Raw genomic sequence first — 25,238 nt, 5'->3', positions numbered from 1 at the left:
TAAGAAGCGGCAAAGCTGCGGATGACGGATTAGTGTCGACAAAAATGCGCCGACGACATGTGCCGGTAGCCGAGTATGGTCGGACTTCATGCCACCACAATGGAGAGCTCACATTTTCTAGCGGATGAATGGGAATGGCACACAGTCATTGGTCAGCTAAAGGTCCGACAAGGTTGTACGAGACCACCGCGGTTGCGTGTCGTGACAAAAGAACACGTAAGTATGCACGTGCAGGATCTGGTACGAGCGTGCTTGCATGGCGTGGCCTGTTGTGGGCGCCGCACTCGCGATAGTAGATAGGACTGACTGGAAATTTGAGCGAGCGCACTTTCAATCCCACAGACAGCCTTGTGCTGTGTTGCAAGCAAAGTACTTATCAAAGCAGCTATCATCATCCTGTCAACAGATTGAATATCATGAAGTATACATCGACAAGCGCGTATCAGCGCATTGAACGACTTACGCAAGGTTCCGCAATTTTAGTTTTACGCTAGATAAGACGTACAGCAAGTCAACGATCGAAGCGCATCGAAAGGAGCATCCCACCTTCTAAGTACTTCCACACATAGTTTGGTCACACGGGTGCGATTTCATCGGTAATGCCAGCTTTCTTGGAATCTTTCTGAAACGTTCAGAAATTTGATTTCAAGTAACCGCTTCGACTGGAAAACCTCATTGGACTCCCTGCTCGCCACTATAGAAATAAATGATCCCTTTTTCTTTTGCTTTTTCCAACCTGTGAGCTATATGATATCCTCAATGCACCAATGCGCCAAAACCATTGTGTAATAAATGGTATAAGAGTTAGAAACCCTCTACTTAGGGAAAAAATATTATAAAGTGAATTCAATGAAACATCGCACTATGACTTTGATTTCCGCCTGATATGACGTTTAGTACGGGACTCGGCTCGAAGGGTATTCCGGGTAGTTTAGGAAGCAGTGTTTACTTGGATGCTTGTGTCGTCGAAGGTTGCGTTGGTAAGACAGATATACACCGGCGACATAACAACTGGTAAAGTGAAGCACAGCATGTCTCACCGCCGCTCTGCTCACCAAATGCTTACACAGCGCGCTTCGATAATAACAGACGTTCACATGTACTGACAACATTCAATGCCTTATTATACGCAAATGCAAAAGATGCTCATTTTCACATTCACGGTGAATAGAAGTATTACGCAAAATAAATGAATATGTTTTACTTCATTTTGTCATCAAATATTTTCATCCTGAGCATACCAGCTTTCCCCCACGTCAAGTCACTCACTACCGACTCTAACCATCATAATCATGGTATCACTAACTCATTTTCGCACTCATCCAAAAATGTTTTACTGAATTGAGCAAATATGCCTTTTTGGCCATTCTGTCTACTTTGCTTTGTCAGTGCACAATGTCAGCATGGCTCATTGCATAGATAATTGTCCTGGACGATGATTTGCAATTGAACCACAGTATGGAGACTGGAAATTGTGTTAATACTCAGAAGACATGTTCCACTGCTGTAACAATGTTCATAGACAGCAATTGACATCCTACAAGGTGTTTGCGATGTTCCCCTAAGCATGCGATGGCTGTCTTTCCAAAATATTTTATGGTAGTTACGGAACAACACCTGCACGTCATGTTGAAATAGTTTGTCAAAGACAGCAGTCGGAGGTTCTCATTCAACATCAACATAGCCACTGATGACTTCAAAGTAACAAAGGAACACGATGTTGTGTGTTGTACGCCTTGTGCCAATGAAGCGAGTCAAGTGTCCGATGTTTCTTCTACCCTGCGTTTTTAGCGAGCTCTGCATTTGGAAGCCTGGAGAGGTTCAGCAGAAATCAATAATAACGACAAGCATTCTGCAATAGGAGCGAATGAATCAAAAACAACATTATGCTGTGCGCGTGCCATCATTGTATTTCTTTAAAAAAATACTTTGCCGATTCAAGTAAATGTACTCATTTTCCTATTTTGTTCATGTTGCTTTGCCAGTAGAGTAAGCTGTATGGATAGCGCCAAACCTTGTGCTGGATGATTATCAGTGCACTTGAAGCACATATGTGGGGTCTGGAAAGTGTGTAGCTATTACCAAGATACTCCCAGTGTTCTACTCAAGATGTCATGGCTGATCTTCCCAAAATGATGGGTAACGATCTCAAGACAACTGCGGAGCACCGGGAAAAGCAACACCACGGCGCAGCACCACCGGGAGGAGCAGCACCACAGCGCAGCACCACCGGGAGGAGCGGCGCCACGGCGCAGCACCAGGAGCAGTATAAGGTGAGACCGGCCGGCCAAGGTCGCACACGGCGGCCCGTGTCCGGTGTCAGCCGGAGTTATTCAGTCAGCGATTAGCGGGAAAGGCAGCGACGGGCGGCCGCGCCGGCCTGAGAACAGACCACCGACGGGCGGCCGCGCCGGTCTGAGAACAGACCACCGACGGGCGGCCGCGCCGGCCTGAGAACAGACCACCGACGGGCGGCCGCGCCGGTCTGAGAACAGACCACCGACGGGCGGCCGCGACGGCCTGAGAACAGACCACCGACGGGCGGCCGCGCCGGTCTGAGAACAGACCACTGACGGGCGGCCGCGACGGCCTGAGAACAGACCACTGACGGGCGGCCGCGCCGGTCTGAGAACAGACCACCGACGGGCGGCCGCGCCGGCCTGAGAACAGACCACTGACGGGCGGCAGTGAGGCCCCCGACGGGCGGCCGCGCCGGTCTGAGACCAGACCACCGGCGGGGAACTGCGCCAGTCTGAGAACAGACTGCCGACGGGCGGCCACGCCGGTCTGAGAACAGACTCTCGGTCGTGCAGTGAAACCGCGCAATGCCGCGGCTGATGCGGGGTCGCTGCCTGCGCTGCTGCCGCCCACTGGGACGCGGCCGGGTTGGGACGGTGTAGCGGCGTCAGCGGCTGGCATTGGAAGCGTTGAGGGGGAGGGGTATATCGCTCAGCCATTACGCACTGCCGCCTGAGTTAGAGTGGGCGGAGGAGAAACTCGCCGGGAGCGGCGTTGACAGGCCGTTTGCCCGCCACGCCTACTGAATGACAGTATCAATTCATCTTGACGCTGAACTACTTACAGTGTCAACATGGGCGCTGTCGTAACAAGAACGTAATAAGGGCGTGTGATGTTGCAGAACTACGGCATGGGTCACGGCTTTCTCCTTACCTGGTGGCATTACGATCTTAATTTTCTTCCCTTAGATTAACATTTTGTGCTCGCCGTGACCGTGAATGCCCCGGCGCCCTTCTCGCCTTCCACATGCTCCCGGCAAATGGGTGCAATATCGATAAAAATTGTATTCGCGCGATGCAGATGTGATTACAAGATCTGCCACGTGTGTATGCATTGCATGCGCCGGTGCCATCGTGCGACCATTCACCGACAGCCCGACAAATCTGGATACAATGGTGTTACGAGTTACAGCCGTTGATAGGAAATCAACGCTCTCCAATCGAGCGGAACACGTCTGATTCTTGGACGCATGGCCATTGACTGGTGCTGCACTGCGTAGCACCAGCTCGGCTGCTGCACCGTTAAACTGCGCATCCTCTCAGACGCTCTCTCCACGGTCCAGCGGCCAGATCAAGGCCCTGTCAAGCACGCGTCAGCGCACTTGATGCCTACTGTTCCTGAGGCCTGTAAGCCCACTGTTCCAGAGGCCTGTCAGCCGGGAGATCTCACTTAAACAGATCCCCCAGACCCGTCACCACTGAACTACAGCGAGGCTGTGGGCGAGCCCCCCTCCCCCGGGGGCGGGACAGCCAGCCGGACCCCGGGACCGCCTCGGGGCTCGCCAGCTGAGCCGCTGACGTCACCACGGCGGCTGCGATTGACCGAGAAAGCAAACAGCGCCGGCGGCCGGGCGGCGGTGGCTGAGATGTCTGCGCCTGTCGATCGCAGCCATGTCCCGAGCCGTGCCGCCGCTGCTCCACTGTTATCCAACCCTCTGGCGCCGTGTCAGACGGCACCGTGCTGAAATCTCCCGGGCCTTTCCTAAGGGGAAGGAAAGCTGGAGGCCTCGTCGGCGGAGAGGCTTGGTGGACTGAGGAGTGCACAGTAAGACATGGCTGGAACTCTTTCTCAGTTTTCTGAGACATTTCACCGTGACTAATCTGAACGTGGATATATGCAAGGTCCGTATGGTGACCACCGTCACATTTATCACTCATTGATTACAGAGCATTGACCTGATCAACAACACGAGTTTTGTCACGTCATAAACTCCTCAGGGTCATTGCCATCGTCTGATGTCGTTAGCCGAAGCTGAACTCAGCCGACGTGTCTGCACCTCTGCACAGTGCGGAGTTCACCGCACAGCGCAGCACATTCTTATGCCACGTGCGAAACCTACCGTGACTGTTCCTGCCGCCGAGAAACTCTGCAATGCCAGCGCGCGCCTCCATCTCGGCCAGCAGCCGGTTTTCGGTGACGGTGACGTAGCTGACCCAGAGGGTGCGCGGGTACAGACGCACGTCGTAGCGGTTGGAGCGCGAAGCCAGCCGGAACGCCGGGCACAGCGGACCGCATGAGCTGAAGTCACTGGGTCGCGGACTGCGGCAGAGGTGAGCGGGTCAGCGCCAGGTCATGCCCCGCACACATCGGCAGGAGCGGCCACGCAAAGGGGTCAAGGCCAATGTGTGGGCACCGGGTTCACTACCAAATGGGTCAGGGTCGAGCAAGATGTACCTTTTTAAGAAGGTGAGCCATTGTGTTGCTACGTCGTTACGGCGCTAAGGAGTGCAAATGCGAGATTAGAAGTTGCACAAATATAAGCATAGCACGCGTCAGAACACAAGTGGTATGCTAGCTGTCGATACGACTCTGGGCTGCGGATGCTGGCAACACACTGCGTGTACTCGCACGTGATATCTAGCCAGCGCTGGGAATATGGCTCAACCGGTACCGTGTTTAACATGCCTCGCGGAACACGTGCTCAGCACAAACATGTTGAACGTTAACCGCAGTTATCAACACATGAACAGCGAGTGGGCCACAAAGAGGCACGCTCACTTTGTGGTTATTTCTGTACGGCTCTCTTGGCCCCGAGGCCGAGGAATAAAGTTATGTTTCGAGGAAGTGAGTCGCAGTAGCAGTTTCCAACACAGCGGGTGATAAACAGCGAGGGGCAAATGTTATCGTCTCAGGCGGAACGGCGAGTAAATCTTGCAAAGGCCGGGATCTCTCCCGCCATATGCAGGCAATTTTTGTAGTGGAGCTGTCTGATGTTGGGGCTTGGTTGTTGTGCTCTTCAGTAATCCATGCTGTTTTTGTGTTTGTGTGCCTTCGTTCCGCTGCTTTGATATTGCAATATCGTCCTTTGTGGCATGGTCGATCAGATACGACAGCCGCAAACAATGCCGGTCATCATTGTCACGCCCAAGTGTTGAGAGAGCCGCCAGCAAAGCTAACATTGGCTTTGAAGCGGGATTATCGCTGCATCCGGCAAGTCACACATCCAATGCACTTGGTTGAGTGCCCAGCACTCCCATGCCAGCATGAGCAAATTACCGCCACGGATCCCACCTGAAACCAAGACACGAATAGCCGTCGGCCTTGGCTGTGAAGTCATTTTGCGAACCAATGCTGTAAGATGCGAAAGAGGAAGCGAGAACAGTGCACCCTATCGACGATAATGCTTCTTTCCTCCCATTACTAGTGGGCGAACATACATGTGTGGTTTGCGTATGCATGTGAGGGTTGAGTGCTCTGCTTTCAGTTAACGAAAGCGAAGAAAGGTCTGCATGGCAGTATTTCAACTTTGATTGAAGACGTGTTCCAGGCAGGCCAGGTGTTGTTGCCGTGTTATCTATCGAGGCATGTCCAGTGTCCTAGAATTGCCGACTGGGTGTAAAGCAACACCCTATGAGGAGGAATTTTTCACTCCTTTTCCCCATGTTTTATGGGAATTTTTCACTCCTGCCTGACACTGTCTAATCGCGCATGCCGGACACATCTTTCCCTTTCTGACGTTTTCAGATGTCATGCAAAACCGAGCTCACTTGAAACCATCAAGCATAAACAAGGCTCCACAGAACCTGGACACCTATGGCTATGCCCTGCCTCACCTACATCTGAATCATGTCTATGTATGCACAGAGTAAGGGCGCCAGGTACCTTCAAGCCCAAGACCCCCCAGCGACTCCAGCCGCTTGCACGCATCAAGTTTGGTTTGTTTACAAAGTGCATCACAATCGGCAGCAGTGTGCCAAATGCAAGGTTTTCACGCATCTCCAATTTTTCGTCCCAGCGCCACACCGCGAAAGCAGAGCCCGGTGCAAACACCAGCAAGGCCTGGAAGAGAATTTTGCTCCACGTATTTCGTTTACCCGAAGAAACTTGACCATTAAATTGCATCACTCCGAGAATGCAGGAGTGAAAAATTACAAGATGAATATCACCATATGAGCACTTGTTTCAACATATTTTAAGTCAAATCAGCTGATAACAAAATTTTTCCAAAAAACTACCAGTCTATATTTATTTAACTACTTTTATTTTTCTTGGTATCATACGAGTGTAATACCACTTCATTCCTCCTTCCCCTCCCATTGCCTTTAGAGGTACCATCTGTTGCTTGAAATGCTGACCAATTTCTCTGCAAGACCCTCAAACTGCAAACTTGTTTGTACTTTATACATAAATTGGATTAATTCGCCAGCCGCCCAAACATATTTGATATGCACCCAAGAGTGAACAATTCACAGGGAATGAAGAAGACTTTGTTGGTTCATGGCGGTGCTCGATAATGATAAATATTAGCCTTTCGGGTGTCTAACTCACCAGGCCCCCTGACAAGACTATCCTTATGCTGTCATATAGAGCTTCGAAACAGAACTAACGCAGCTAATACAGAAGTGTTTGATGGTGAAACTCTGTCCTCCGGAAATGTTTATCATGCACACCTCTTACTTGTTTCGCATTTTAATCTCGTAGGTTGGTGGACGTGATTGCCATTTATGTTTGGGGGTGAGTGGGATGACTCTATCAGCAAAGTGTGCAAACTGTGGTACTGACTTTTTGTTGCGGGGGACCAGGAAGAACTGTGCCCCGAAAAAGCCAGTAAGACTCCTGTGGGCCAAGTAATTGCTTACCTTACATGCTTTCAACACATGATTCACAACCAGAGTTAGCCATTTTCTGTTTAAATGCATCGAGTTTCGTCATAAGACCAATTATGATGCCACAAGTCATGCAGTGGGGTTATTCTGTTCCATATTATTGATTTTTGCCCCCAATTTTGTGAAGTGGTCCCTCATGGTTGCTTTATTCAGATGTTTTCCATAGTTTGCATGGTTTGCTGACTGGCAAATGACTGTACTGTATATATGCACTATATTTTTAACACTGGGATACTCTAAGCTGCATAGAAATTTTAATATGAGGTAAATATCAGCATTAAGCAAATCGTCAGACCATCCCATTTAAAATGTGGTGCCAACATTTCAAACTATGTCGTTAAATATGAATAAACAAGCCTAAATAGATGCCTTTGCTGCAGCTGAAAAGGCAAGCAGCAAAACCGGCATCTAAAAGTTATGTTACTTTTGAGGAAGAGCGATTGTTTCGTGAAGCATACCCATTATTGCCCTTGACAGAGGCTAACCATGAAAATCAGAATAAGTTGTTCAAAGTGGTTTAAAGTGTTGTGTGATGTCAACTTTGTCTGATGTCAACAAGCATACACAAATGAATTGAATACAAATGCAAGTTGAAACCAGCCAAAAAATGAGCTTCATCATGTTGTTATCATAAGTGCTGCTGTCAACAGATAGGTGAGTTCGGATGATGTTCAACTTATGGGCTAATGTAAGTTAGGTTAAGTTGGTCAAGTGCATGGCAAGTGACAATAGAAATTGTGCAAGAATCACTAACTCACAACTGCTGCTGTGATACCAACAGATTAGACAGGATGAGATGAAGTAAGGCCTCTTTAGGTTAGGCATAGTGAGGCTACTTCCATGGAAAAAGTATTGGTATTTTGTAACAAACAGGGACAAAATGTTTGTTTTCCCTGACCCCATCTTAACAGAAGCAAGAGGTATGTGTATTTTGTTTGATTTGGAGATGGGCTGATGTGCAGGAGTCCAAGTTTTTTTTTGTTTGAGTGTTTTATGCTTGTTGAATTTTCTTTCGAGATGATGTTGTTGAATTCCTTTTCCTTGTTTGTGTTACAAATGCTGTGGAAGGGAAGTGCAAAGTACAGCGTCAAATTATTGGTGTTAATGAATTTTGTTATGCCCATTGCACTGTCATGAAGCTGCTATGCTTTAATGTATTATGTTTCACTTTAATGACCTAAGATGTTAAGAAACAAAGCAGTTTTGTCAGGTTTATGGTATTACGTCCATGCCAAAGTGAAATAGATGTCTTTGTTTGCTGAAGGATCAGCCACAAGCTCATAAGTTCCATCTTTTGTAAATTGAATTTTTCAATCCCGGACGGTTTTTTTGCGATGGAATTTTTCACTTCCATCCTAGTTCGAAAGCGATTCTAGCTCACTGGGCATATCACCGTCCGGGGGTACAGCAGAGCCCACCTCCCGGTCCAAGGTGTCGTCTATTATCCACCCGACAACTCCTCTCCCACGACAGACCAAAAAAGTATGTCTGATATTTGGGTGTTGAAAACGGTGTGTGTGGTCTGTTTCAAATAAGATAGCCGCGGGCCATGAATGATTTGTAGGATCCAAAGACCTATCGTTTGATCATTATGCAGTCAGAAACAGGGCGGACAGCACTGCAACATCACAGGCACACGCTGGATCGCCTAAGGAGAGCGCTACGCTCCTTGATGAGCTCTTTCTTCGTTTGATTCCTCATTTTGAGTTCCTGGCATTACCACATGGCATGCTATTTGATATCAGTTCATCACTCAAAAACTGTTTCGCCTACTCCAAGGCTATTTCTGCGAAGAAGAACAAAGGCTTTCATCATTGAGAGTGAGGTCAGATTACAAGCCACTAAAGACAAGGTTTAAAGAGTCCGTTTTATACCACTTGGCTTCCGTCAACGACAGGAGTTCTCCTAGTTGCCAGTCACAAAAACATCATCACGATAACTCTGTCAGGGTTCTGGGATCCCGAAAATGTACCTTCAAATTTCTGTCAACCAGGAGAACGTTTTCCGAATTGCACAGAACGATGTGTTCGCCTGCATAATGAGCCCTTGGACGCGATGTCTGACCTTGACCTCCAGCCATTGATTCAGTCAGGGTTCCCCACCAAACCGGCTCTGTCCCTTTAATTTTCCATATCATCAGGAGGGACCAAAACAAACACGACTTAAAATTACATTATGGTTATTTTGATATATAAGGTGCTTGTAAGATACCATGTAACGAGTAATATGGCATACTACTGTATTATTTAGTTGTTCTTGTCCACTAAACCACGCCTTGATAAAGCTCAATGTAGTTCAACTTATAACAAACACACAACATCTAAAATCAGTTTCGGGAGATGCTAGAAACAAGCAAAGACCATACCATATAAAAGCCACCGCGACGGCACGAATCATGTGCAGTCACGAACCCGGAACGTGCATGCTGCCCACAACTTGAAACAATAACGCCGCTCACTTGGGCTATGACGGACGAGGACACCACCAGCAACTGCCTACGCTGCGTGGGTGGCTACCAAACCACCCAGCCAAATACGGCGACGTCTAGTGTGCCTTTACTCAGGCCGATCGTAGCGATCGCATATCAGGGGCCAGTTACGAAAACTGATCCCAGTCGACGGTGATCATATAGGCCTGCCGCATACCATTACACATACATGATTCTGGAGATCAAAGCAAAGCGCCAAAGGCGGCTGTCCCTGAAAATGGTGTGTACCCCGTTAAGGAGCGGAAGTCAGGGCACATCTGAATAATATACCACGTGTGCTTGCAACGGGGACTATCGGCATACTTTACATGCGGATGTGACAATGATCCAGCGCATTGCGTCGTTTTGCAGTTGGTCTAAATCAGAATAACCAAACAGACACCGCCTGCGTGACGGGGCCCATCCGCTGCCACATACGTGCTGAGCCGTGGCTGGCTTCAGGGACAGGGGACTGTTACAGAGTCAGTAATCCGACCCAGGTAGGTCGATGACTCGTGACTCCCACACAGGACCTTATAAAGAATACTCCACGGACGTGGGTGAACCAGCACTGGACTTTTTCTTTATTTCTTAACTTTTTCGGTAGCTCCGTAGCCTAGCCGCTGCCTTGGTTTGGAACTGTGAGGATCAACATTACGAGACGGAAATACTTGCTGAACTCCGCTTATCAAAAAGCCATCGCCCTATACATTCTCTATGTCACGGACGGCGTTCCATGGGCGTTTGTCGCCCCACTACCACGGGAGTGACAATTTGCGGCATTGGTAACTATACAACTAAAAGGCTGAGCTTTATACTCACGTGCTGTTTTGAACTGACATAGCCAGATTAGAGAGCGCTGGGAGAAATTCGCAGTCTTGGCTCCATTATTGCCTAAAATGGCCCAGTCACTGGGCCCGAATGCAGTTAGTTTTAGGTATATCTCAGGCAAGAAACGCTGAGGGATGGTGGCACAATGGAGAAAAGAACAGTTGTTTGTCGATGGTGACATTGCGTTGCGAGATGCCTGCTCATCGGCCTTGGCTAAACAAGCCATATGCATTTTTGCAGCCGTAAGCAACCAGCGCACAAGAATGCCCATTCAATACATCTGTGACCGGAGGGACATCAGTCCCAACATCACAGAGAACGTTGACATACCGTTAATCGGGTGCGAGGAATGAAGGCTGTCAAAACAGCATTCAAAAAGTTAGTCCCGCCCGTTAGCTAACTATATCATTACAAACTGCAGCATGGTCGCGGTGCCAATCGGATGAAATAAGCCAACATTGTTTAACTTCGATAAGGATTCATAAAAAATAGGCAATGCTTACGAAGCTTTTTTATAATCGACGAATGAACGGGATTCGTCGGGCCATGTTCTAATGTACCATGTGACGCAATGCGATTGAACATTTTCTTTTCAAACCTGGATATCTCCTGCACTTTTGACCAAGCCAAAAGACAGGACCATTGCCGCTCATTCGGTTTAACGATATGGCGTCCATTCCTGACTACCCCGAAAGATAAACATTCCCCTCAAATAACTCTTTGAACCCCTTGCCCGGATCGAGCCTCGCGGCCCTCCAGCCGCACTAGGAAGCCTGCTGGCGATGTTGGCTGCCGGTGCCGCGTGCGGCCGCTCTCAGCGAGCCGTGCAGTCCCGGCGGAGGCGCCGGCTCGGGCCGAGCCTCACGGCCACTGCCGTCGGCGCAGAGCCGGGCAAACAGGTCAGCAGGGCCAGGGACGGCACTCTTGGCTGAGGAACGGGACGCTCGCGACGGTGGCGGCCGATGCGCAGCTCAGCTTGAGCTCCTAACGTAAGCTGAGCCTGAGATTGGAATATCGAGCTGGCTTTGCTGCTTTTGGAGAGCGTGCGCAGAAAAAGAATGTCATTAATCAGGCTGTGCTTTGGACAGCCATCATGCTGCGTATCCCTGCAAGCAATGTGGGCCTTTCGCTTAATCATATTTGGCGGAGATCCAACGGTCATGTCATGCTTGATTTACCGATGTATTTCAAATATGCACACATAGCCACGGTCAATGCCAATGCAATAAAAATGCACATGTGTACAAAACGTCAACCAGCGACAAGAAGGAGTTTTATTAGGATGCATCGTAAGTACCGATATGGGCTCGGATGATGTCCGCCTAGGTTTGCTATTTGACTAACTTTCTCAAGAAACAGGCGATAGGCGGGATTGTCCCACACCTGACAGTCAGTGACCTTAAAAACAGTTTCACCACAATGTCTTACATTTATGAACCAGCATCTGTCGGCGGCGACAACTGTTCATGCACAAGAGACCTAATTTAACTTTAACTAACTAACTTTAATCGTTGAATGACAAAATGAACACTGATAACATCAACACATGTTTGGATGCGACAGATAATGTGGTCTGCAGTCGCATGGCCTGGAATGTGGAAGATAAAGCATAACATAATTATTATTCCAAGGGTTTGGCACCCCAGTAGCTTTTTGTACCCTTCATACCAAAATTGTTCAGGGTGATGGCTAGATGTATAAACATACACCTTGAAGAAGAAGAACTCTTCACACATAACTATACTCCGGAGATTGTTTTGAACGTATGAGAAACCGATGACCTTGACAGATCACCTTAAGTGCAAGATTTATCATGTGCATTCAACTGACACCTAACAGCCTTCAGCGTGGTGCATACAAGGCGACGGTGAACCCGGGTAACAGTTTCGGAAGAAAGCTGTTTGTACGTCATTCAATTTTAGCCCAGAGCGTTAAAACACAGTCCCCACTAATGATCACTGCGCATGATGACACCGTTGCTGCGTGAGAACTCTGCGAAGATCATAAACTCGCTGACCGTGCTTGTTTTCTGGTCGTTCAAAAGCAAAGGCCATTTTAAGAGACGCCATAATTACGTGGAGCACACGGAACGTGCGCCTCGGAATCGGAACGAAATAAAGAAGACGGCTAGCTTGAAAGGAAGCAAAGGGAAGAGAGAAGACGAAGGTAGAAGGGGAATACGAATCAGAACGCATAAGGCAACGACAAAAGAAAAAGGGAGAGCGAGAGAGAGAGAGAGAGAGAGAGAGAGAGAGAGAGAGAGAGAGAGAGAGAGAGAGAGAGAGAGAGAGAGAGAGAGAGAGAGAGAGAGAGAGAGACAGACAGACAGACAGACAGACAGACAGACAGACAGACAGACAGACAGACAGACAGACAGACAGACAGACAGAGACAAACAGGCAGACAGACAGACAAACAGACAGACAGACAGACAAACAGACAGACAGACAGACAGACAGACAGACAGACAGACAGAGAGGAAATTAATAGGAAAACGAGGGAGATGGGGATCATACGTCGGCGGCAATGTTTGCACAGTAACTTCCCGCGCAGTAGCTTCGTTCAAATAACGCGAGCACAATGACCAAACGCCGTGATCACACGGGGCGCTGGGCGCGGCGGCGGGTGGGCTAATGCCGTCACTTGTGTATGCAGGCCAGGAGCAGCGCCGATGACGTAGCATAACGATCGCCGGACCGTGCGCCGTGCCGAGCAAGCCCGCCGTCCCGTCTGCCCGAGACCGGCGCGTCGTGACGTCATCGCCCCCAGCGCCGTGGGAATATCGGCGCCGATCGCGCGACAGCGGCGGCCGACGCGCCGCGGGAGAGCTCGGCTGGGAAGGCCGGGGTCGACGTTGTTTTGGTTGTTGCCGGGCGACGCTCGGCGCCCATTCGGCTGTTTGTGAGGCGACTTTGAGACGCAAGCGGCGTTTTTGATGGGAACTGATCACGGGTGTCGATTTGCATTCGTTTGGTAGGCCACTGTCCCCCTCCCTCCCCCGATGTCTAATCAACCCTCCCTCAGTGGTGAGTTTGTCCGCAATCTTCTGGCGTTTAAGTACAAGCAGGGGACACTACAAATGAGGCATACAATTTTCACACATTGAAAAGAAGGTTTCTCCTGATTGTTTCACAGGTACAAGGAAGAAAGAAAATGAAAAATGCGATGTGACGTTCAGGTAAGTGCAGCTGACTCAGCTAATCACGCTTAAAGCTGGGTGCTCGTACCGCGTTTATTTGAACATTTTTTGTTTTTCCTACATAGCATAAATCAAATTACAAGAATGATATATCTTGTTGACTTTGGTTTAGTTTTCTGCTATTGTCTGAATGTTTTGACATCAATCAGCGATGTTTTAAGTTCTACATACTGCAGCAAGCGATGCTAGTTTGCTACGACACCTTTTCGGGAGATGAAACTAACTGGTCGAATATTAGGGCCCGAGAACATGACCAAGTCATAAGCCGTTTGCTCCCAGAAGAAGCTTGAATCTATCTGACGCCCACTTCAACGTGAATATCCGATGGAAAGGATGCAAAAACATGACAATCGACACCAGCCGACTAACCCGACAGCAACTATCGCCCGACAATGACCAACAAAACAACAGTAGCCGTCCCGAACATGGCTAAATATAGAGTTAAGTCGCAGTCCGAGCGCTGTCTTGCGGCTACTAGCCAAGGGTTTCCGTGGCAGCCTTGAATGGTCTCGCTCGTCAGCAGCATAGAGCATGACTACGTTGGAGTGGATAGCTCGATGACAGCTGAGGGGGGGGGGGGGGCTCGAAGCGCACACGTTACTTCCATAAGGGGACATGGCCTCGAGGAGGCCGTGTTGGATATCACACCCCTCTGCTGTGTGCCACCAGTTCGAATTCTGCCATGTATATTGCCCTGGCTATCTAGGTCTTTCGTTGCTTTTTTCGCAGTATTGGAAATCAAATCTACAGGAAGATCGAGTATAAGCGTGAGGCCCCGGTAAATCCCGAGGGTAGAAGAAGTTTGCTTCCGTGTTTGGGGTATCTCTTAGCCCAAGGCTGATGTGCCTGTTCTCCTAGCAGCAGCAGTAATCCTGCTAGTAGTTGCATGGCATTGTGTAATTGAGCGTTTTGGTTGTGAGCATGACATTAAAAATTGCGGCAATAAAAGGGACTTTTGGTGATAAGCTGATTCCTCATGGCGCTACTGGCATCGGCTTCATTGCCATTTTATGTAATAGTACCACGCTACACTGCTGGCGAGAATTTTGCCCACAAAAATTTGGCCGCCAACGAAAATGCACTTTTACCACCCCTGTTCCCCACCTTGGTACGTTCTACAAGGCCAACAGCCTAACGCAGCATAGCCAACTCAATGGCTTATTGAACGGGTTCATGCTGCTAAGTTGGAGTGGATTTCAGCACGTGCATAATTTTCACTAAGGGTCAGCCGTGAATCATAGCACGAGCGTGAATCGTGTATCTCCGAAATTCCGCATTAAATCGAGGAAGTCGGTCGGAAAAGTGGTAGATCGGGTAGAGCGTGCTACCCCGATCTACCCCGATCGGGTAGAGCGAATCAGGAGGCACAAAACGACTAAAGCACTCGTCGCCCCCTCATGAATCTCACGGAGGGCTGTGCCGGCTGAGGGAACATGACGGAGCAGCGTCACCACTCACAGTACTCTGTTTGGAGCGCGATAGTAAGGCGGCAGCAACAAACGGCACGTATTTGGCCAGACGTGGGCGGGAGGATGCATTGAAATCGGACCGCGGTGTCGCTGCCAATGCGAGCTTTGGGCCGGCGCGCCATTTGTTGCACCGCCGACTGACCGGTCAGCTGATAAAGACCGTCGTTGACCGTCGCTAGACTACTGCGGCAAGGATCGGTCGTCACAGCCATATACCGTACAGGGATAGTCCATCATGTCACCGAGAGATGGCTGGCAGGACAGTTCATTGGTTATGCACGATGGATATGTGTCCGCCGTAGCTGACGACGGCATGTCCAGTGTCCGGTCACCTCATTGCCGGCAGTCCGGTACAGGCTCTGGCACAACGGCAGCTCGACGATCCAGGCTCTGGCAGATGGCTACGCGCTACCCGGCTCGGGGGTGCGGCAAACTCGTCCCTGTTGCACTGGGACTTGCGCCCGGCTTAGCACGGCCGTTTGACTCGGCTTAGAGCCGCGTAATGAGTTTGCCGTTGTCAGCCAGGCAGCGTTGGTATGGCAACGAACCGCTTGGATCTGCTGCCAAGACAGACAAATCCCACCCTCTCATTCATCTCATGAAGTATCGTATTAAATGCACCGGCCAGCGCGGCAAGTAAATTGCGCTTAGCTGGACCCAGCTAGACTTCAGCAAGCATGCTCTCCTTATTGCGGCAACAGGTGGACGATCGCGACGGCCATTCTCGCCACGATATACTATCCCGCGAGACAACAAGCAGACAAAGCCCGCTTGCAGGGCAGCGCGACCCCCCACGAAGTCAGTGTCGTGAGTCACGGAGTGCCGTCTACGCAGCCACGATCATCAACAGTGCACTCGAGCACACCGTAAATCAAACTACACGGCGGAACACGCGTATAGCAATTCCACTTCATCGATAAATCCTCTGGTGAGCGGCGCGCGCCAATCGTGTGATGACGCCCGCAACAGAGCGACCGGCCCCGCCCGCGCCCCCTGCGGCCATCGCGCCGTATGCGGGAGGAGCTGCCAGACGTAAATCAGCGCGTGCAGCGCGCGCAGACGGACCGCCGCGTTCTGTGGCGGCGCCCGGGCCGCGAGCGCGCCACGCGTGCGACTCGCGGTGGCTCGCCGCTGCCCGAGGAAAGGCAGGCCGATAGACGGCCGAGAAGCAGTCAGACCCCGACAGACGGCCGAGGAGCAGTCAGACCCCGCTACCCGAGAACGATGACGGACGGCCGAGGGGCGGTCAAACCCCGATAGACGACCGAGGGGCTGCCACACCCCGCTCCACGAGAACGATGACAAACCGCCGAGCGGCAGTCAAACTCCGACAGACGGTCGAGGGGCAGCCAGACCCCGCTCCCTGAGAATGCCGACAGAAGACTGAGGGGCAGTCACACCCCGCTACCTGAGAACGACGATTCCAAAGATGATCTCAGGGGCATCTAGCCGTCCTGCCAGCAGGACCGCGGACTCGACAGGCGATGGAAGGGGGCCGGCAGGCCGCTGTCTGTGTGAGTGTTCGCAACAGCCGTTTGCGTGTACAGCGCCTCTGGCCATGCAGATCAAAGACCGTGGGCGTTGAGGCGACAGCCGCCTGCAGTCTTGCACACGAACATGTCCGGCAGCTTCTCAAGCGTCGTACATCACGGTCATCGTACGTCATCTGTGCGCCCCAGAGGATGCTTCAAACCTGAGGTCCGTGACGGCTAACACCACGCCGGCTGCAGATGAAGCGTGGAATACTTTGGCTCTGACGCCTGCGCCCTGCGAAGCTGCAAACGGTGGTGATTGATACTTCGAAGACGGCATGTTTCGGCGATAATGCCGCGCTTTTTTTCTTTGTTTCTCCAGCCGGCTTCTATGAGGCGGGCAAATTACCCCCAGGCATGCAGATAAAGACACGAGAGGCGTCAAGCCATCACCGGGGCCTGAGATTTAAGCCGATCATGGCTGCGGTAAAAGTTCCCAATCGACGACATTGCTTCAACTCGCCGAACAGCCTGCACCCACTGCAGGCACAAAGTTCGTGAGTTCTTGGAGGTAAACCAGCCCAGTAAGCTCAGGCTAGCTCCTTCCGGGGCGGAGAACACCCTCGCGAGCCGTTTTGATCTTCCGCCACCTGGCGTCTCGATACCGCGCCGCATAGCGCACCATGACCTCGCGGCGGCCGCGTGTGCCAATCACAGGGCGTCCCGCTGCGGCACGTTCGTGTCAGCAGAACAAAAACCGTTCGACCCACCCGACCGCGGTGACAAGCATTGTCGAGAAAAAACCGGCCCGTCGCAGCCAGTCTGAATTTGGACCTGACGGCGGGTTTGAAGTACGCTGACAAAAACACATCCGGCGGCCGCAGAGCCTGGCTCCAGTAGGGGGTGCAGAGCGGTGAGGAGAGCAGATGGACGCTGGGGCCAGATCTGCCGGTGTCAAATTCGAGCTCGGGTCAGCTGTGCGGTCGGTCGGAAGGTGCCAGCAGAGAGGGCCGGTCTACAGACGGCGGTGGGACGGCGTCAGCAGAGCGGGCCGGTCTACAGGCGGCGATGGGACGACGTCAGCAGAGCGGGCCGATCTACAGACGGCGGTGGGACGACGCCAGCAGAGCGGGCCTGTCTACAGCCGGCGGTGGGACGGCGCCAGCAGAGCGGGCCGGTCTACAGCCGGCGGTGGGACGGCGCCAGCAGAGCGGGCCCGTCTACAGGCGGCGGATGGGGGAGGGGCAGTATACACGGATTCATGGCAGGACCCACGACACAAGCTTGGACATTCGTCCAAGCATGCATGCACATTTTGCCTGCGTTGACGTTCACATATGATGCAGCGTTAGGGACACATATATAGAAGTTCTTAGCTGTTTTAGGTGTAAAACAGTAGCATGACAAATATCTTCGTTACTACCTAGATAAAAACAATTCAACTTGGTGATAGATGGCGATTCTCGTCTATACAGCAAGCACTTGTCTGAGGTTTGTCCAACAATAAAAGTCATTTATCAATCCGTGCCGGCAATCCTTCAGGCATTCCAATTCGTAAATTACGTCCTTTTCTCATAAGACTGTGTCAGAAAAGTGTCACAGCCTCAACTTCTTTAGATTAGCCCCACGGCAATGCGTGAGCAGAGGGAAGTGAGATAAAACCCGCAACCGTGGCCATTTGACCAATTACTGGATGGGATGCTGTGTTCACTTTCCATACAAGGTCTCATGAAAGATGTGGACGTGCCAGTGAGATGTAACCATGCATGAGGTAGCTGCAACTATGGCTTCTGTGCCGGAAAATAAAACAGTCTAAAGAGGCTCGTAGCAGAAAAAATCGCACCATGAAAGGGTCATCCCATGATACTGAGGGGCCGTTCACTTCATTATCTTGCGCAAACAGTAATGAATACTGTTTCGGCCAGATGAGCGACAGAAAACTTTTCTGCATGCTATGAACAGTAATTTCCATGTTAACTATCCTCAATGACAAAAGTCACGCCACAACCAAAATGTTAACCTCGAATCAGACCAGTCAGACAGTGACTGGAAGGCTCGCCGTGGACAACTGCAATGAAATGTCTTTTATTCGCAGCAGAGTCCAGACAATCGTTGAAATAAGAAACTGGGAGGTTTTGAGATGTCAATACGTACATACATCCTTAACAATATGCTGCGAACACCCACGGTATGCTGGCACGCAATTACCTATTGAATGAAAAGTGACAAGTAGGGCGATTAAAGACGTCCAAAGCACGGCAGCCGTGAATGTCAGTCAGCTTCTCAGTGCAAGACTGATAGCTGAAACGTCCAACTCAGGATGCAGCGAGGAAGAGCTTCACTGAACACATACATATCTAAGCACTCAAACGGCTGGAGCCCGCTTCCACTTCCTTCCCCCCCCCCCTTGGGGAATCGGTTTGATTTGGCCGTGCCCGGCCGGGGGCCGGCTGGTTTTCAAACACAGGTCAAAATCAAACAATCGCAGGAGCACGAAATTTTCAGTACCTAGTCACGTATCAATCTGGCATCCTTATCATCCCGTGATAAGTGCTAATTTATTTTGACGTCACAAGAGGTCACGCGAGGACATTCAAGGTCATACGAGGTCATCAAACGTTAATGACCCATGTGACCAGTACCGGATGGGCTATATGAACGAGGGCGATGCGTGCAAACACCTCTTTATCGTATCTGTGAGGCTGTTGACGCATAATTTTGTGTACCAACGTGATTGTTCTCACCTTGCTACAAATACATTGCGAAGCATCAAAGGTACTATGCGAAGTATAGGCAACAGGTAAGCGATCGTGAGTATCTGTAGATGGATAATGCACACACAAAAGCATTTTACTGGTGACATAGATAGACCCCGTTACAACTTCAAATCTCTTCATTTGGATGTTTATAAACTTGACTTAGGTTGACCTCAGAAGACCTCTAGGTTAGGCTAAAATGGTACTCATGTGTCTGGAACACTTTTGTTCCACATATGTATATATATATATATATATATATATATATATATATATATATAGCTATATCTAATGTACTAAACTTAGAAGCACACTGAAAAATTATCGTTCTTTTAGGCCACTGGTAGACCAACTTTGAACGGTCACCTAATCTGACCTGATCCTACGGTTGGAATGAGTTCCACGCACTCTTAACGCTTATTTCCATGCCCACAATATCCTTCTTGATAGATGTACATCGGTTTTAGTTTCATCTATGAGAACTTATTTGCTTCCTTTCCTGATCGCTGGTCGCTTACATTTGACTTGAGGTCAACAATTTGGTAAAGATTTGTCACGCTTTCGCCAAATCTTTACACCAGTAGCATTATTTTTCTCATACGGCGTCTGTAAGTTGGAGATCCGGGGAAGGAAGTCAACTCCCCGCGCCAGGCGCGGTTTTTCTCACGGACCCCCAGCCGGGCGCGTTGGTCTTAAACCCCTGACTGGGTGCAGGTTAAGATGCTGGGTGAGCACAGTGCAAGGTGCGGCCATGAGTTCGGGTATGGCCGAGAGTGCTGACCAGTGCTCATTTTTAGACCGTTGAGATGAGCATGCTTAAGAAAGGACCTTAATTGTGCGACGTGAAGCCAACAAATATTGTGTCACCGCTATCGCATATAAAACATGGAACACAATGAGCTGCATCTTAACTTATACCGAGAAACAAATTCAAAACATTTATTACAAATTTTTGCGCAATGCCTTCGTTGGGGCGAAGATTACGAAACACAGTTCGCTGTGAAAAACCAAGGCGGCCCCGTTCTTCATACGTAATAATTCATGAGGAACGTGAGCCTTTGTATTATATATACACTGTTGATCATACTTACATACCGGCACCCGCAATCGGCAACGCGGAGAGCGCTCTCCGGGTGGCGACAGGATGATTGCATGCATTCATGTGAGATAAGGGGCCGTGCCGTTCCATATACGGTAGCACCCGTGATACCGCAGCATCTTGATAAGAGCCACGAGTACAAATAACGAAGATTACAGGGTAGCTAATAACATTTTTGCGCCGTGCAGATCATTCTCGGACATCTACGTCCCGACAGCACCATTCCAGAGCCTGGGCACATGGAAAACAAATCCTCCTGGGCAATTAGCCGCCCTAACTGGCGCGGCGTTCATCAGCGTCCATTACTGCCGCACCAATTCACGGCAGTCGGTGAGCGAGGTAGGGCGACTCTGTCGGCTGTCTCTCGACGGTAGCCCCATTACGGAGTTGTTTATTTGTCTCTCGTCTGCCGGATCGAATAACAATGAGAAGTTTGCTGGAGAGACGCGTGACCAGTGAGCCACGTCACCTCAATGTCTGAAGAGCTAATCTAACTCACGTCCTGAGCTTATCTTACCCCACACTCTGAGCTCACCCCAATTCTGCTGCGGAGCCACACTGTTTCAGGAGCCATCCGGCGCTCGCCACACGGCCGGGGACGCAGCATGAGAGGTGAGGCGCCGTCTCGAGTCAGGCACAGTGGCCGTGACGTCCTAACCGGGAGTCGCGCCGCGCCGTCTGCTCGCCCGTGGCGGCGGCGAATAATTCCGCACTGAGCCTGGCTGGACGGCCGCCTAACGGGGCGGCCTGTCGCCGAGACGGCTGACGAGCTCCGCCGCGGTGCGCGGCGCAGAGCTGGCCTGCCCGCTCCGACGTCACTCAACTCACCAAGTGTGAACAATGCAGGCACCCCTGCCAGCATTGCTTTCCAAATTTCTGCAATCATTGCATGGATTCCGCAATGTAAAATTTAAACGGCTGACTGTGAAATGAGTTACGCGAAACCAAATAGCACTCCACCAACGAGGTCACGTATACGAATGGCTTCTTTGGCAGGCCTGAAGTTAGATATTCACGTTGGAATCCTCCTAGGTCTCCCTGTCCCTAAAGGAAAATAAATCAGCAACACCAAGAGCAAGAGCATCGAACGCCACCGTCCCAGCAGCAACCAACGCGCTGATGACCCTCGCCAAAAGCAGCGTCACCTTTACAGTGCGACAAAGACCGGCCGAGCTGTGGCGAGAGCGGCCTGGTGCTGTGTCGCAGTCACCATCCGACGGACCACGATGCATGGACGAGCGAGACTGCGGCCTTGAGAGCCCCTGGCCTCTTCAATGGAGGGTCAGCACACCGTGACGGGTCCACTCAAGCAGCGTCAAATATAAATGCGGTGCATCCTGGCTGTTCGTGGCCGCTGCAGGATCACGGCGGTGGGCTTCAACCGACACCAGGCAGCCCTGAGCAGGTTCCGCGGCATCGAACTTGACAGCGGAGATTTCTCATAACTTTTCAAACACCTTTTGAAGACCTGTGGCGAGAGAAGTTTTAAAAATGTTCTTAAGCAGTCACGACACTGTGCCGGGCGTGATGAATGCACATTAACCGCAGCGTAGTTCCCCAGGCAGCTGATCTGTCTCCCAGTGCCCTTATTCCACCGCAACTGAGCTAAAGTTCCTGGCGCGACAACAACAAAAAACCACACACACACACACAAAGCCACCTACCTGGCGTTGCTGCGCGTGTTGTCACCTCCCCTGCGCTTCTGCTTCTCCCGCCAGAGATTTTTGAAGCTCTTCTCGGTCGCCGTCGGCTCCGGCGTCCGTTGCGTGGTCGGCGGCTCCTTCGGAAAGCGCGCCGGCTTCGGGCCGGCCGAAAAGCTGTAGCCCGGTGGCGGCTTCGGTCCCACCACGTGTGGACTGAAGAGGTACGGCGGCAGCGGCTCGTCACGTGACGTCACACCCACCACCTGGCTATCGTCGCGCGTCGGCGGCGGCGCCGGCGGCGAGCTCGCCTCCTCCGCCGTCGGCGGCGGCTCCCACCAGCGCGGCCGGTCCAGTCTCGGCTCGATCATGGTACCGACACGGCCCGCCAGCAGCACCAGCACCAGCAGCGGCAGCGGCAGCGGCAGCGGCAGCGACAGCCGCCGCGGCGGCCGGGCGGCAGTCATCGCGCCGAGTGAGGCGTGCGCGGCGCGGCGGCGCGCGCGCTCGGCTGCAGCGCTCCGCACCCGCCTCAGGTGTCTGGACGGGTAAGCCGATTTGAGGCGGCGCCCCCCGCCCACGGCGGCCGGGGGCGGCGCGCGCCCCGAGCTGGCACCGCCTCAGTCGGCTCGGCGCCCGGCGCGGCTCCACATCACAAAGAAGCCGGCTCCGCGCAAAAAAGGCTACCGTAAAAAGGCGCGCGACGTCACACTCCGCCGATGGAGGGTAAAAAGACGCTGTGGGGCTTGAAGTGGTTGTAATTAGAGAAGCAAAAAGTAGAAAAATTGGTAAAAGTTTCGGGAAAAACATTAAAAGTCTCGAGGAAGTAGTCGGCTAGAAAATGATAATCGATGTTCCATAATGCGATTTCTTGGTTGAGTATCGAATGCAATTCTAAAAGCTATTGATAAGCTTCAGCAAATCCTCGACAACTGATAGAGCGCCACGCGATTCGACTTGACATAGCGCCCTAGATAAAAATAACGCATGACATCGCCGCCACCACGTACGCGTGCCTATTAGCACTCTCGATAGGGTGACAATATTGCCAACGCAATAAAGGAAGCCCCAACCCAACAGGAAAGATATGTGAATCAGAGGTGTGTAGCAGCTCTTTATAGCTTGACATCCATTGCAATGTGTTGGTGGACCCAATGAATTTCAAGGCATATCTGTACACGATTATAGGAATAAAAATACCCAAAGATTCCCGACAGGTAAAACAAGCCCAAGAACAAGAGCGACATTTCACCTAAACAGGCGCCCGGGTGACCGGTTAGATACCCTTCGCTCGGGTGGGGGGGTCAATTTGACACCCCGCCCCTGAGATCTCGGAAACCAAGAAAGTTAGAGACACCAAATTTACAGGGTGTGTTGAACTGTGCATGAACTCAATGAGGTCAAAGTTTCAGATTCCTAGGTTATGACCTTCGGGTCAAAAAAGGTCAAACAAGGTCAAGCTACAGGTTGGTCTCCAAAGTCCCCCAGAACGTAGATAACCGTTCCTAAGCAACAGGTCGCATTTTCATTTAAGGTCAGTGACCTTGTTTGATCTTTTGAAGGTCAAGGTGACCAAAATCATACAAGAATACCTTGAGTTTTACATCTGACTAAGCGACAAAGATTACGCTAGGCAGTATGTTCCTAAAACAAAATGTTGACCTAGGTTATTTCATGTCAACGGCCTATTCTGACCTCTAAGAAGTCCATGGAAGGTGCATAATGCGGATACTGCTATCAATAAACTTGAAATGAGCACCAGAAACTTTCCCATACAACAAGCTCTAGAGTAATAAAACAGGTTGGTTTCGACCTTGGTGTGACCTTCATACCTGACCTTAGGACGATGTAGTTTTCTCATTCAACTGTTGTGTTGCCTAAGAAATCATTTCAGATATGTATGGCTTCGTCTAACACTCTGTTGTTGGATCAGATTGAAGGATTCCCTAGAAATTGCCTTCACTGAAACCATGGCCTGACTTTGACCTGCCACAGGTCAGCGACCTTACTAGGTACATCTCATCTTTGATGCCAAACGATCTGCTATTCAATTGTCTACAACAATGCAGAATTTGGCGCAGCTTCGCCGCGCCGTTCAGAAACCATTATGGAAAAACCTTCGGGAGGGTCAAGTTGGCCCCGCCCCTACCCGAGCGCGTGCTAAGGACTTACTCCCCGTTAACTCTGTTCAGAATTAAACCACCCTTGACTTGACTATCCTTGAAAACTTACAAATCTCGCCTTTTTACCCGAGGCATATTATTAAAAAGAGGCCCTGGTTATTGACAAAGTATCTGCGCCACAGCAGTGACACGTGACCGACGCAATATTTCATGAGATGAGCAGACACTAGGGGAATAGCATACGGGAAAAAAGCAGCTCAAAATGTTAACAATAACATGGAGAGGGTAGTATACACAAGCTGCTACGATAAGACAAATGTGTTTGGGTCTGGTTTTAAGTGACGAATGGCCACCGACCCATGTATTTTTGCTCATCTACACTTTTGCAAGTGCACACAAATTTTGAATGATACCTTTTCGGTGAGATGGGGACCGCGGGATATATTTCTAGAATGTTATTACAAATCATGCTCAAAAAGCTTTGTTTTCCGCGTTCCGAGACAGTCATTACATCTGGCTGCTACGTCGAGTGTTGTCTCACCAATGTCTGTCTCCGCCACATCAGTCGTGTTTGTAGCCCTATTCTCACGGCATCATCAGACTCTGGTCATTGTCATTTCATCGCTGTGATTCGAGTCTCAAATGGTTGTGTCATCAATGTGCCTCCAACTTCGGTATCATAAAGATGAGAGAAAGATAGAGGGGGAGAGAGAGAGAGAGAGAGAGAGAGAGAGAGAGAGAGAGAAGGGAAAGGAGAGAGAGAAGGGAGAGAGGGGGAGAGAGAGAAAGAGATAGAGAGAAAGAGAGAGAGAAAGAAAGAGAGAGAGAAAGAAAGAGAGAGAGAGTGAGAGAGAGAGAGAGGGAGAGAGAGAGAGAAAGTTGGACTTAGTTTGCTCACTGGCCCTCTAACGCAACGTCCAGGGGTGAATGCGTTTCAGTTTTGCGTGCGTTTCCGTACTGCAAACGCATGGGAGACGCAAAAACTATAGCATTCATACAGGGATCCGCTACCCCACATAAAAGTTAACTTAGAAGCCAACATAAGCTCGAAATACCCT

At 50.6% G+C, this 25,238-nt stretch overlaps 1 protein-coding gene across 1 annotated transcript in view; it reads right to left on the bottom strand.

Moving 5' to 3' along the window:
• LOC119098638 (uncharacterized) overlaps window positions 1-22,485 on the bottom strand; it is a 30,688-nt gene extending 8,203 nt beyond the window's left edge. Inside the window, exons 1-2 of the mRNA XM_037221613.1 lie at window positions 22,082-22,485; window positions 4,358-4,557 (exon numbers count right to left, since the gene is read on the bottom strand). Coding sequence (XP_037077508.1) covers window positions 4,358-4,557; window positions 22,082-22,428 — 547 coding nt within the window. The 5' untranslated portion in view covers window positions 22,429-22,485. The remainder of the gene's footprint in view (window positions 1-4,357; window positions 4,558-22,081) is intronic.
• Window positions 22,486-25,238: the final 2,753 nt, after the last annotated feature.

Source organism: Pollicipes pollicipes, unplaced genomic scaffold, assembly GCF_011947565.3.
Source record: "Pollicipes pollicipes isolate AB1234 unplaced genomic scaffold, Ppol_2.1 Scaffold_2555;HRSCAF=2994_pilon_pilon_pilon, whole genome shotgun sequence".
NCBI lineage: Eukaryota > Metazoa > Arthropoda > Thecostraca > Pollicipedomorpha > Pollicipedidae > Pollicipes > Pollicipes pollicipes.
The sequence above is the reverse complement of the archived record's forward strand: the minus strand, read 5'-3'. Positions and strand labels throughout refer to the sequence as shown.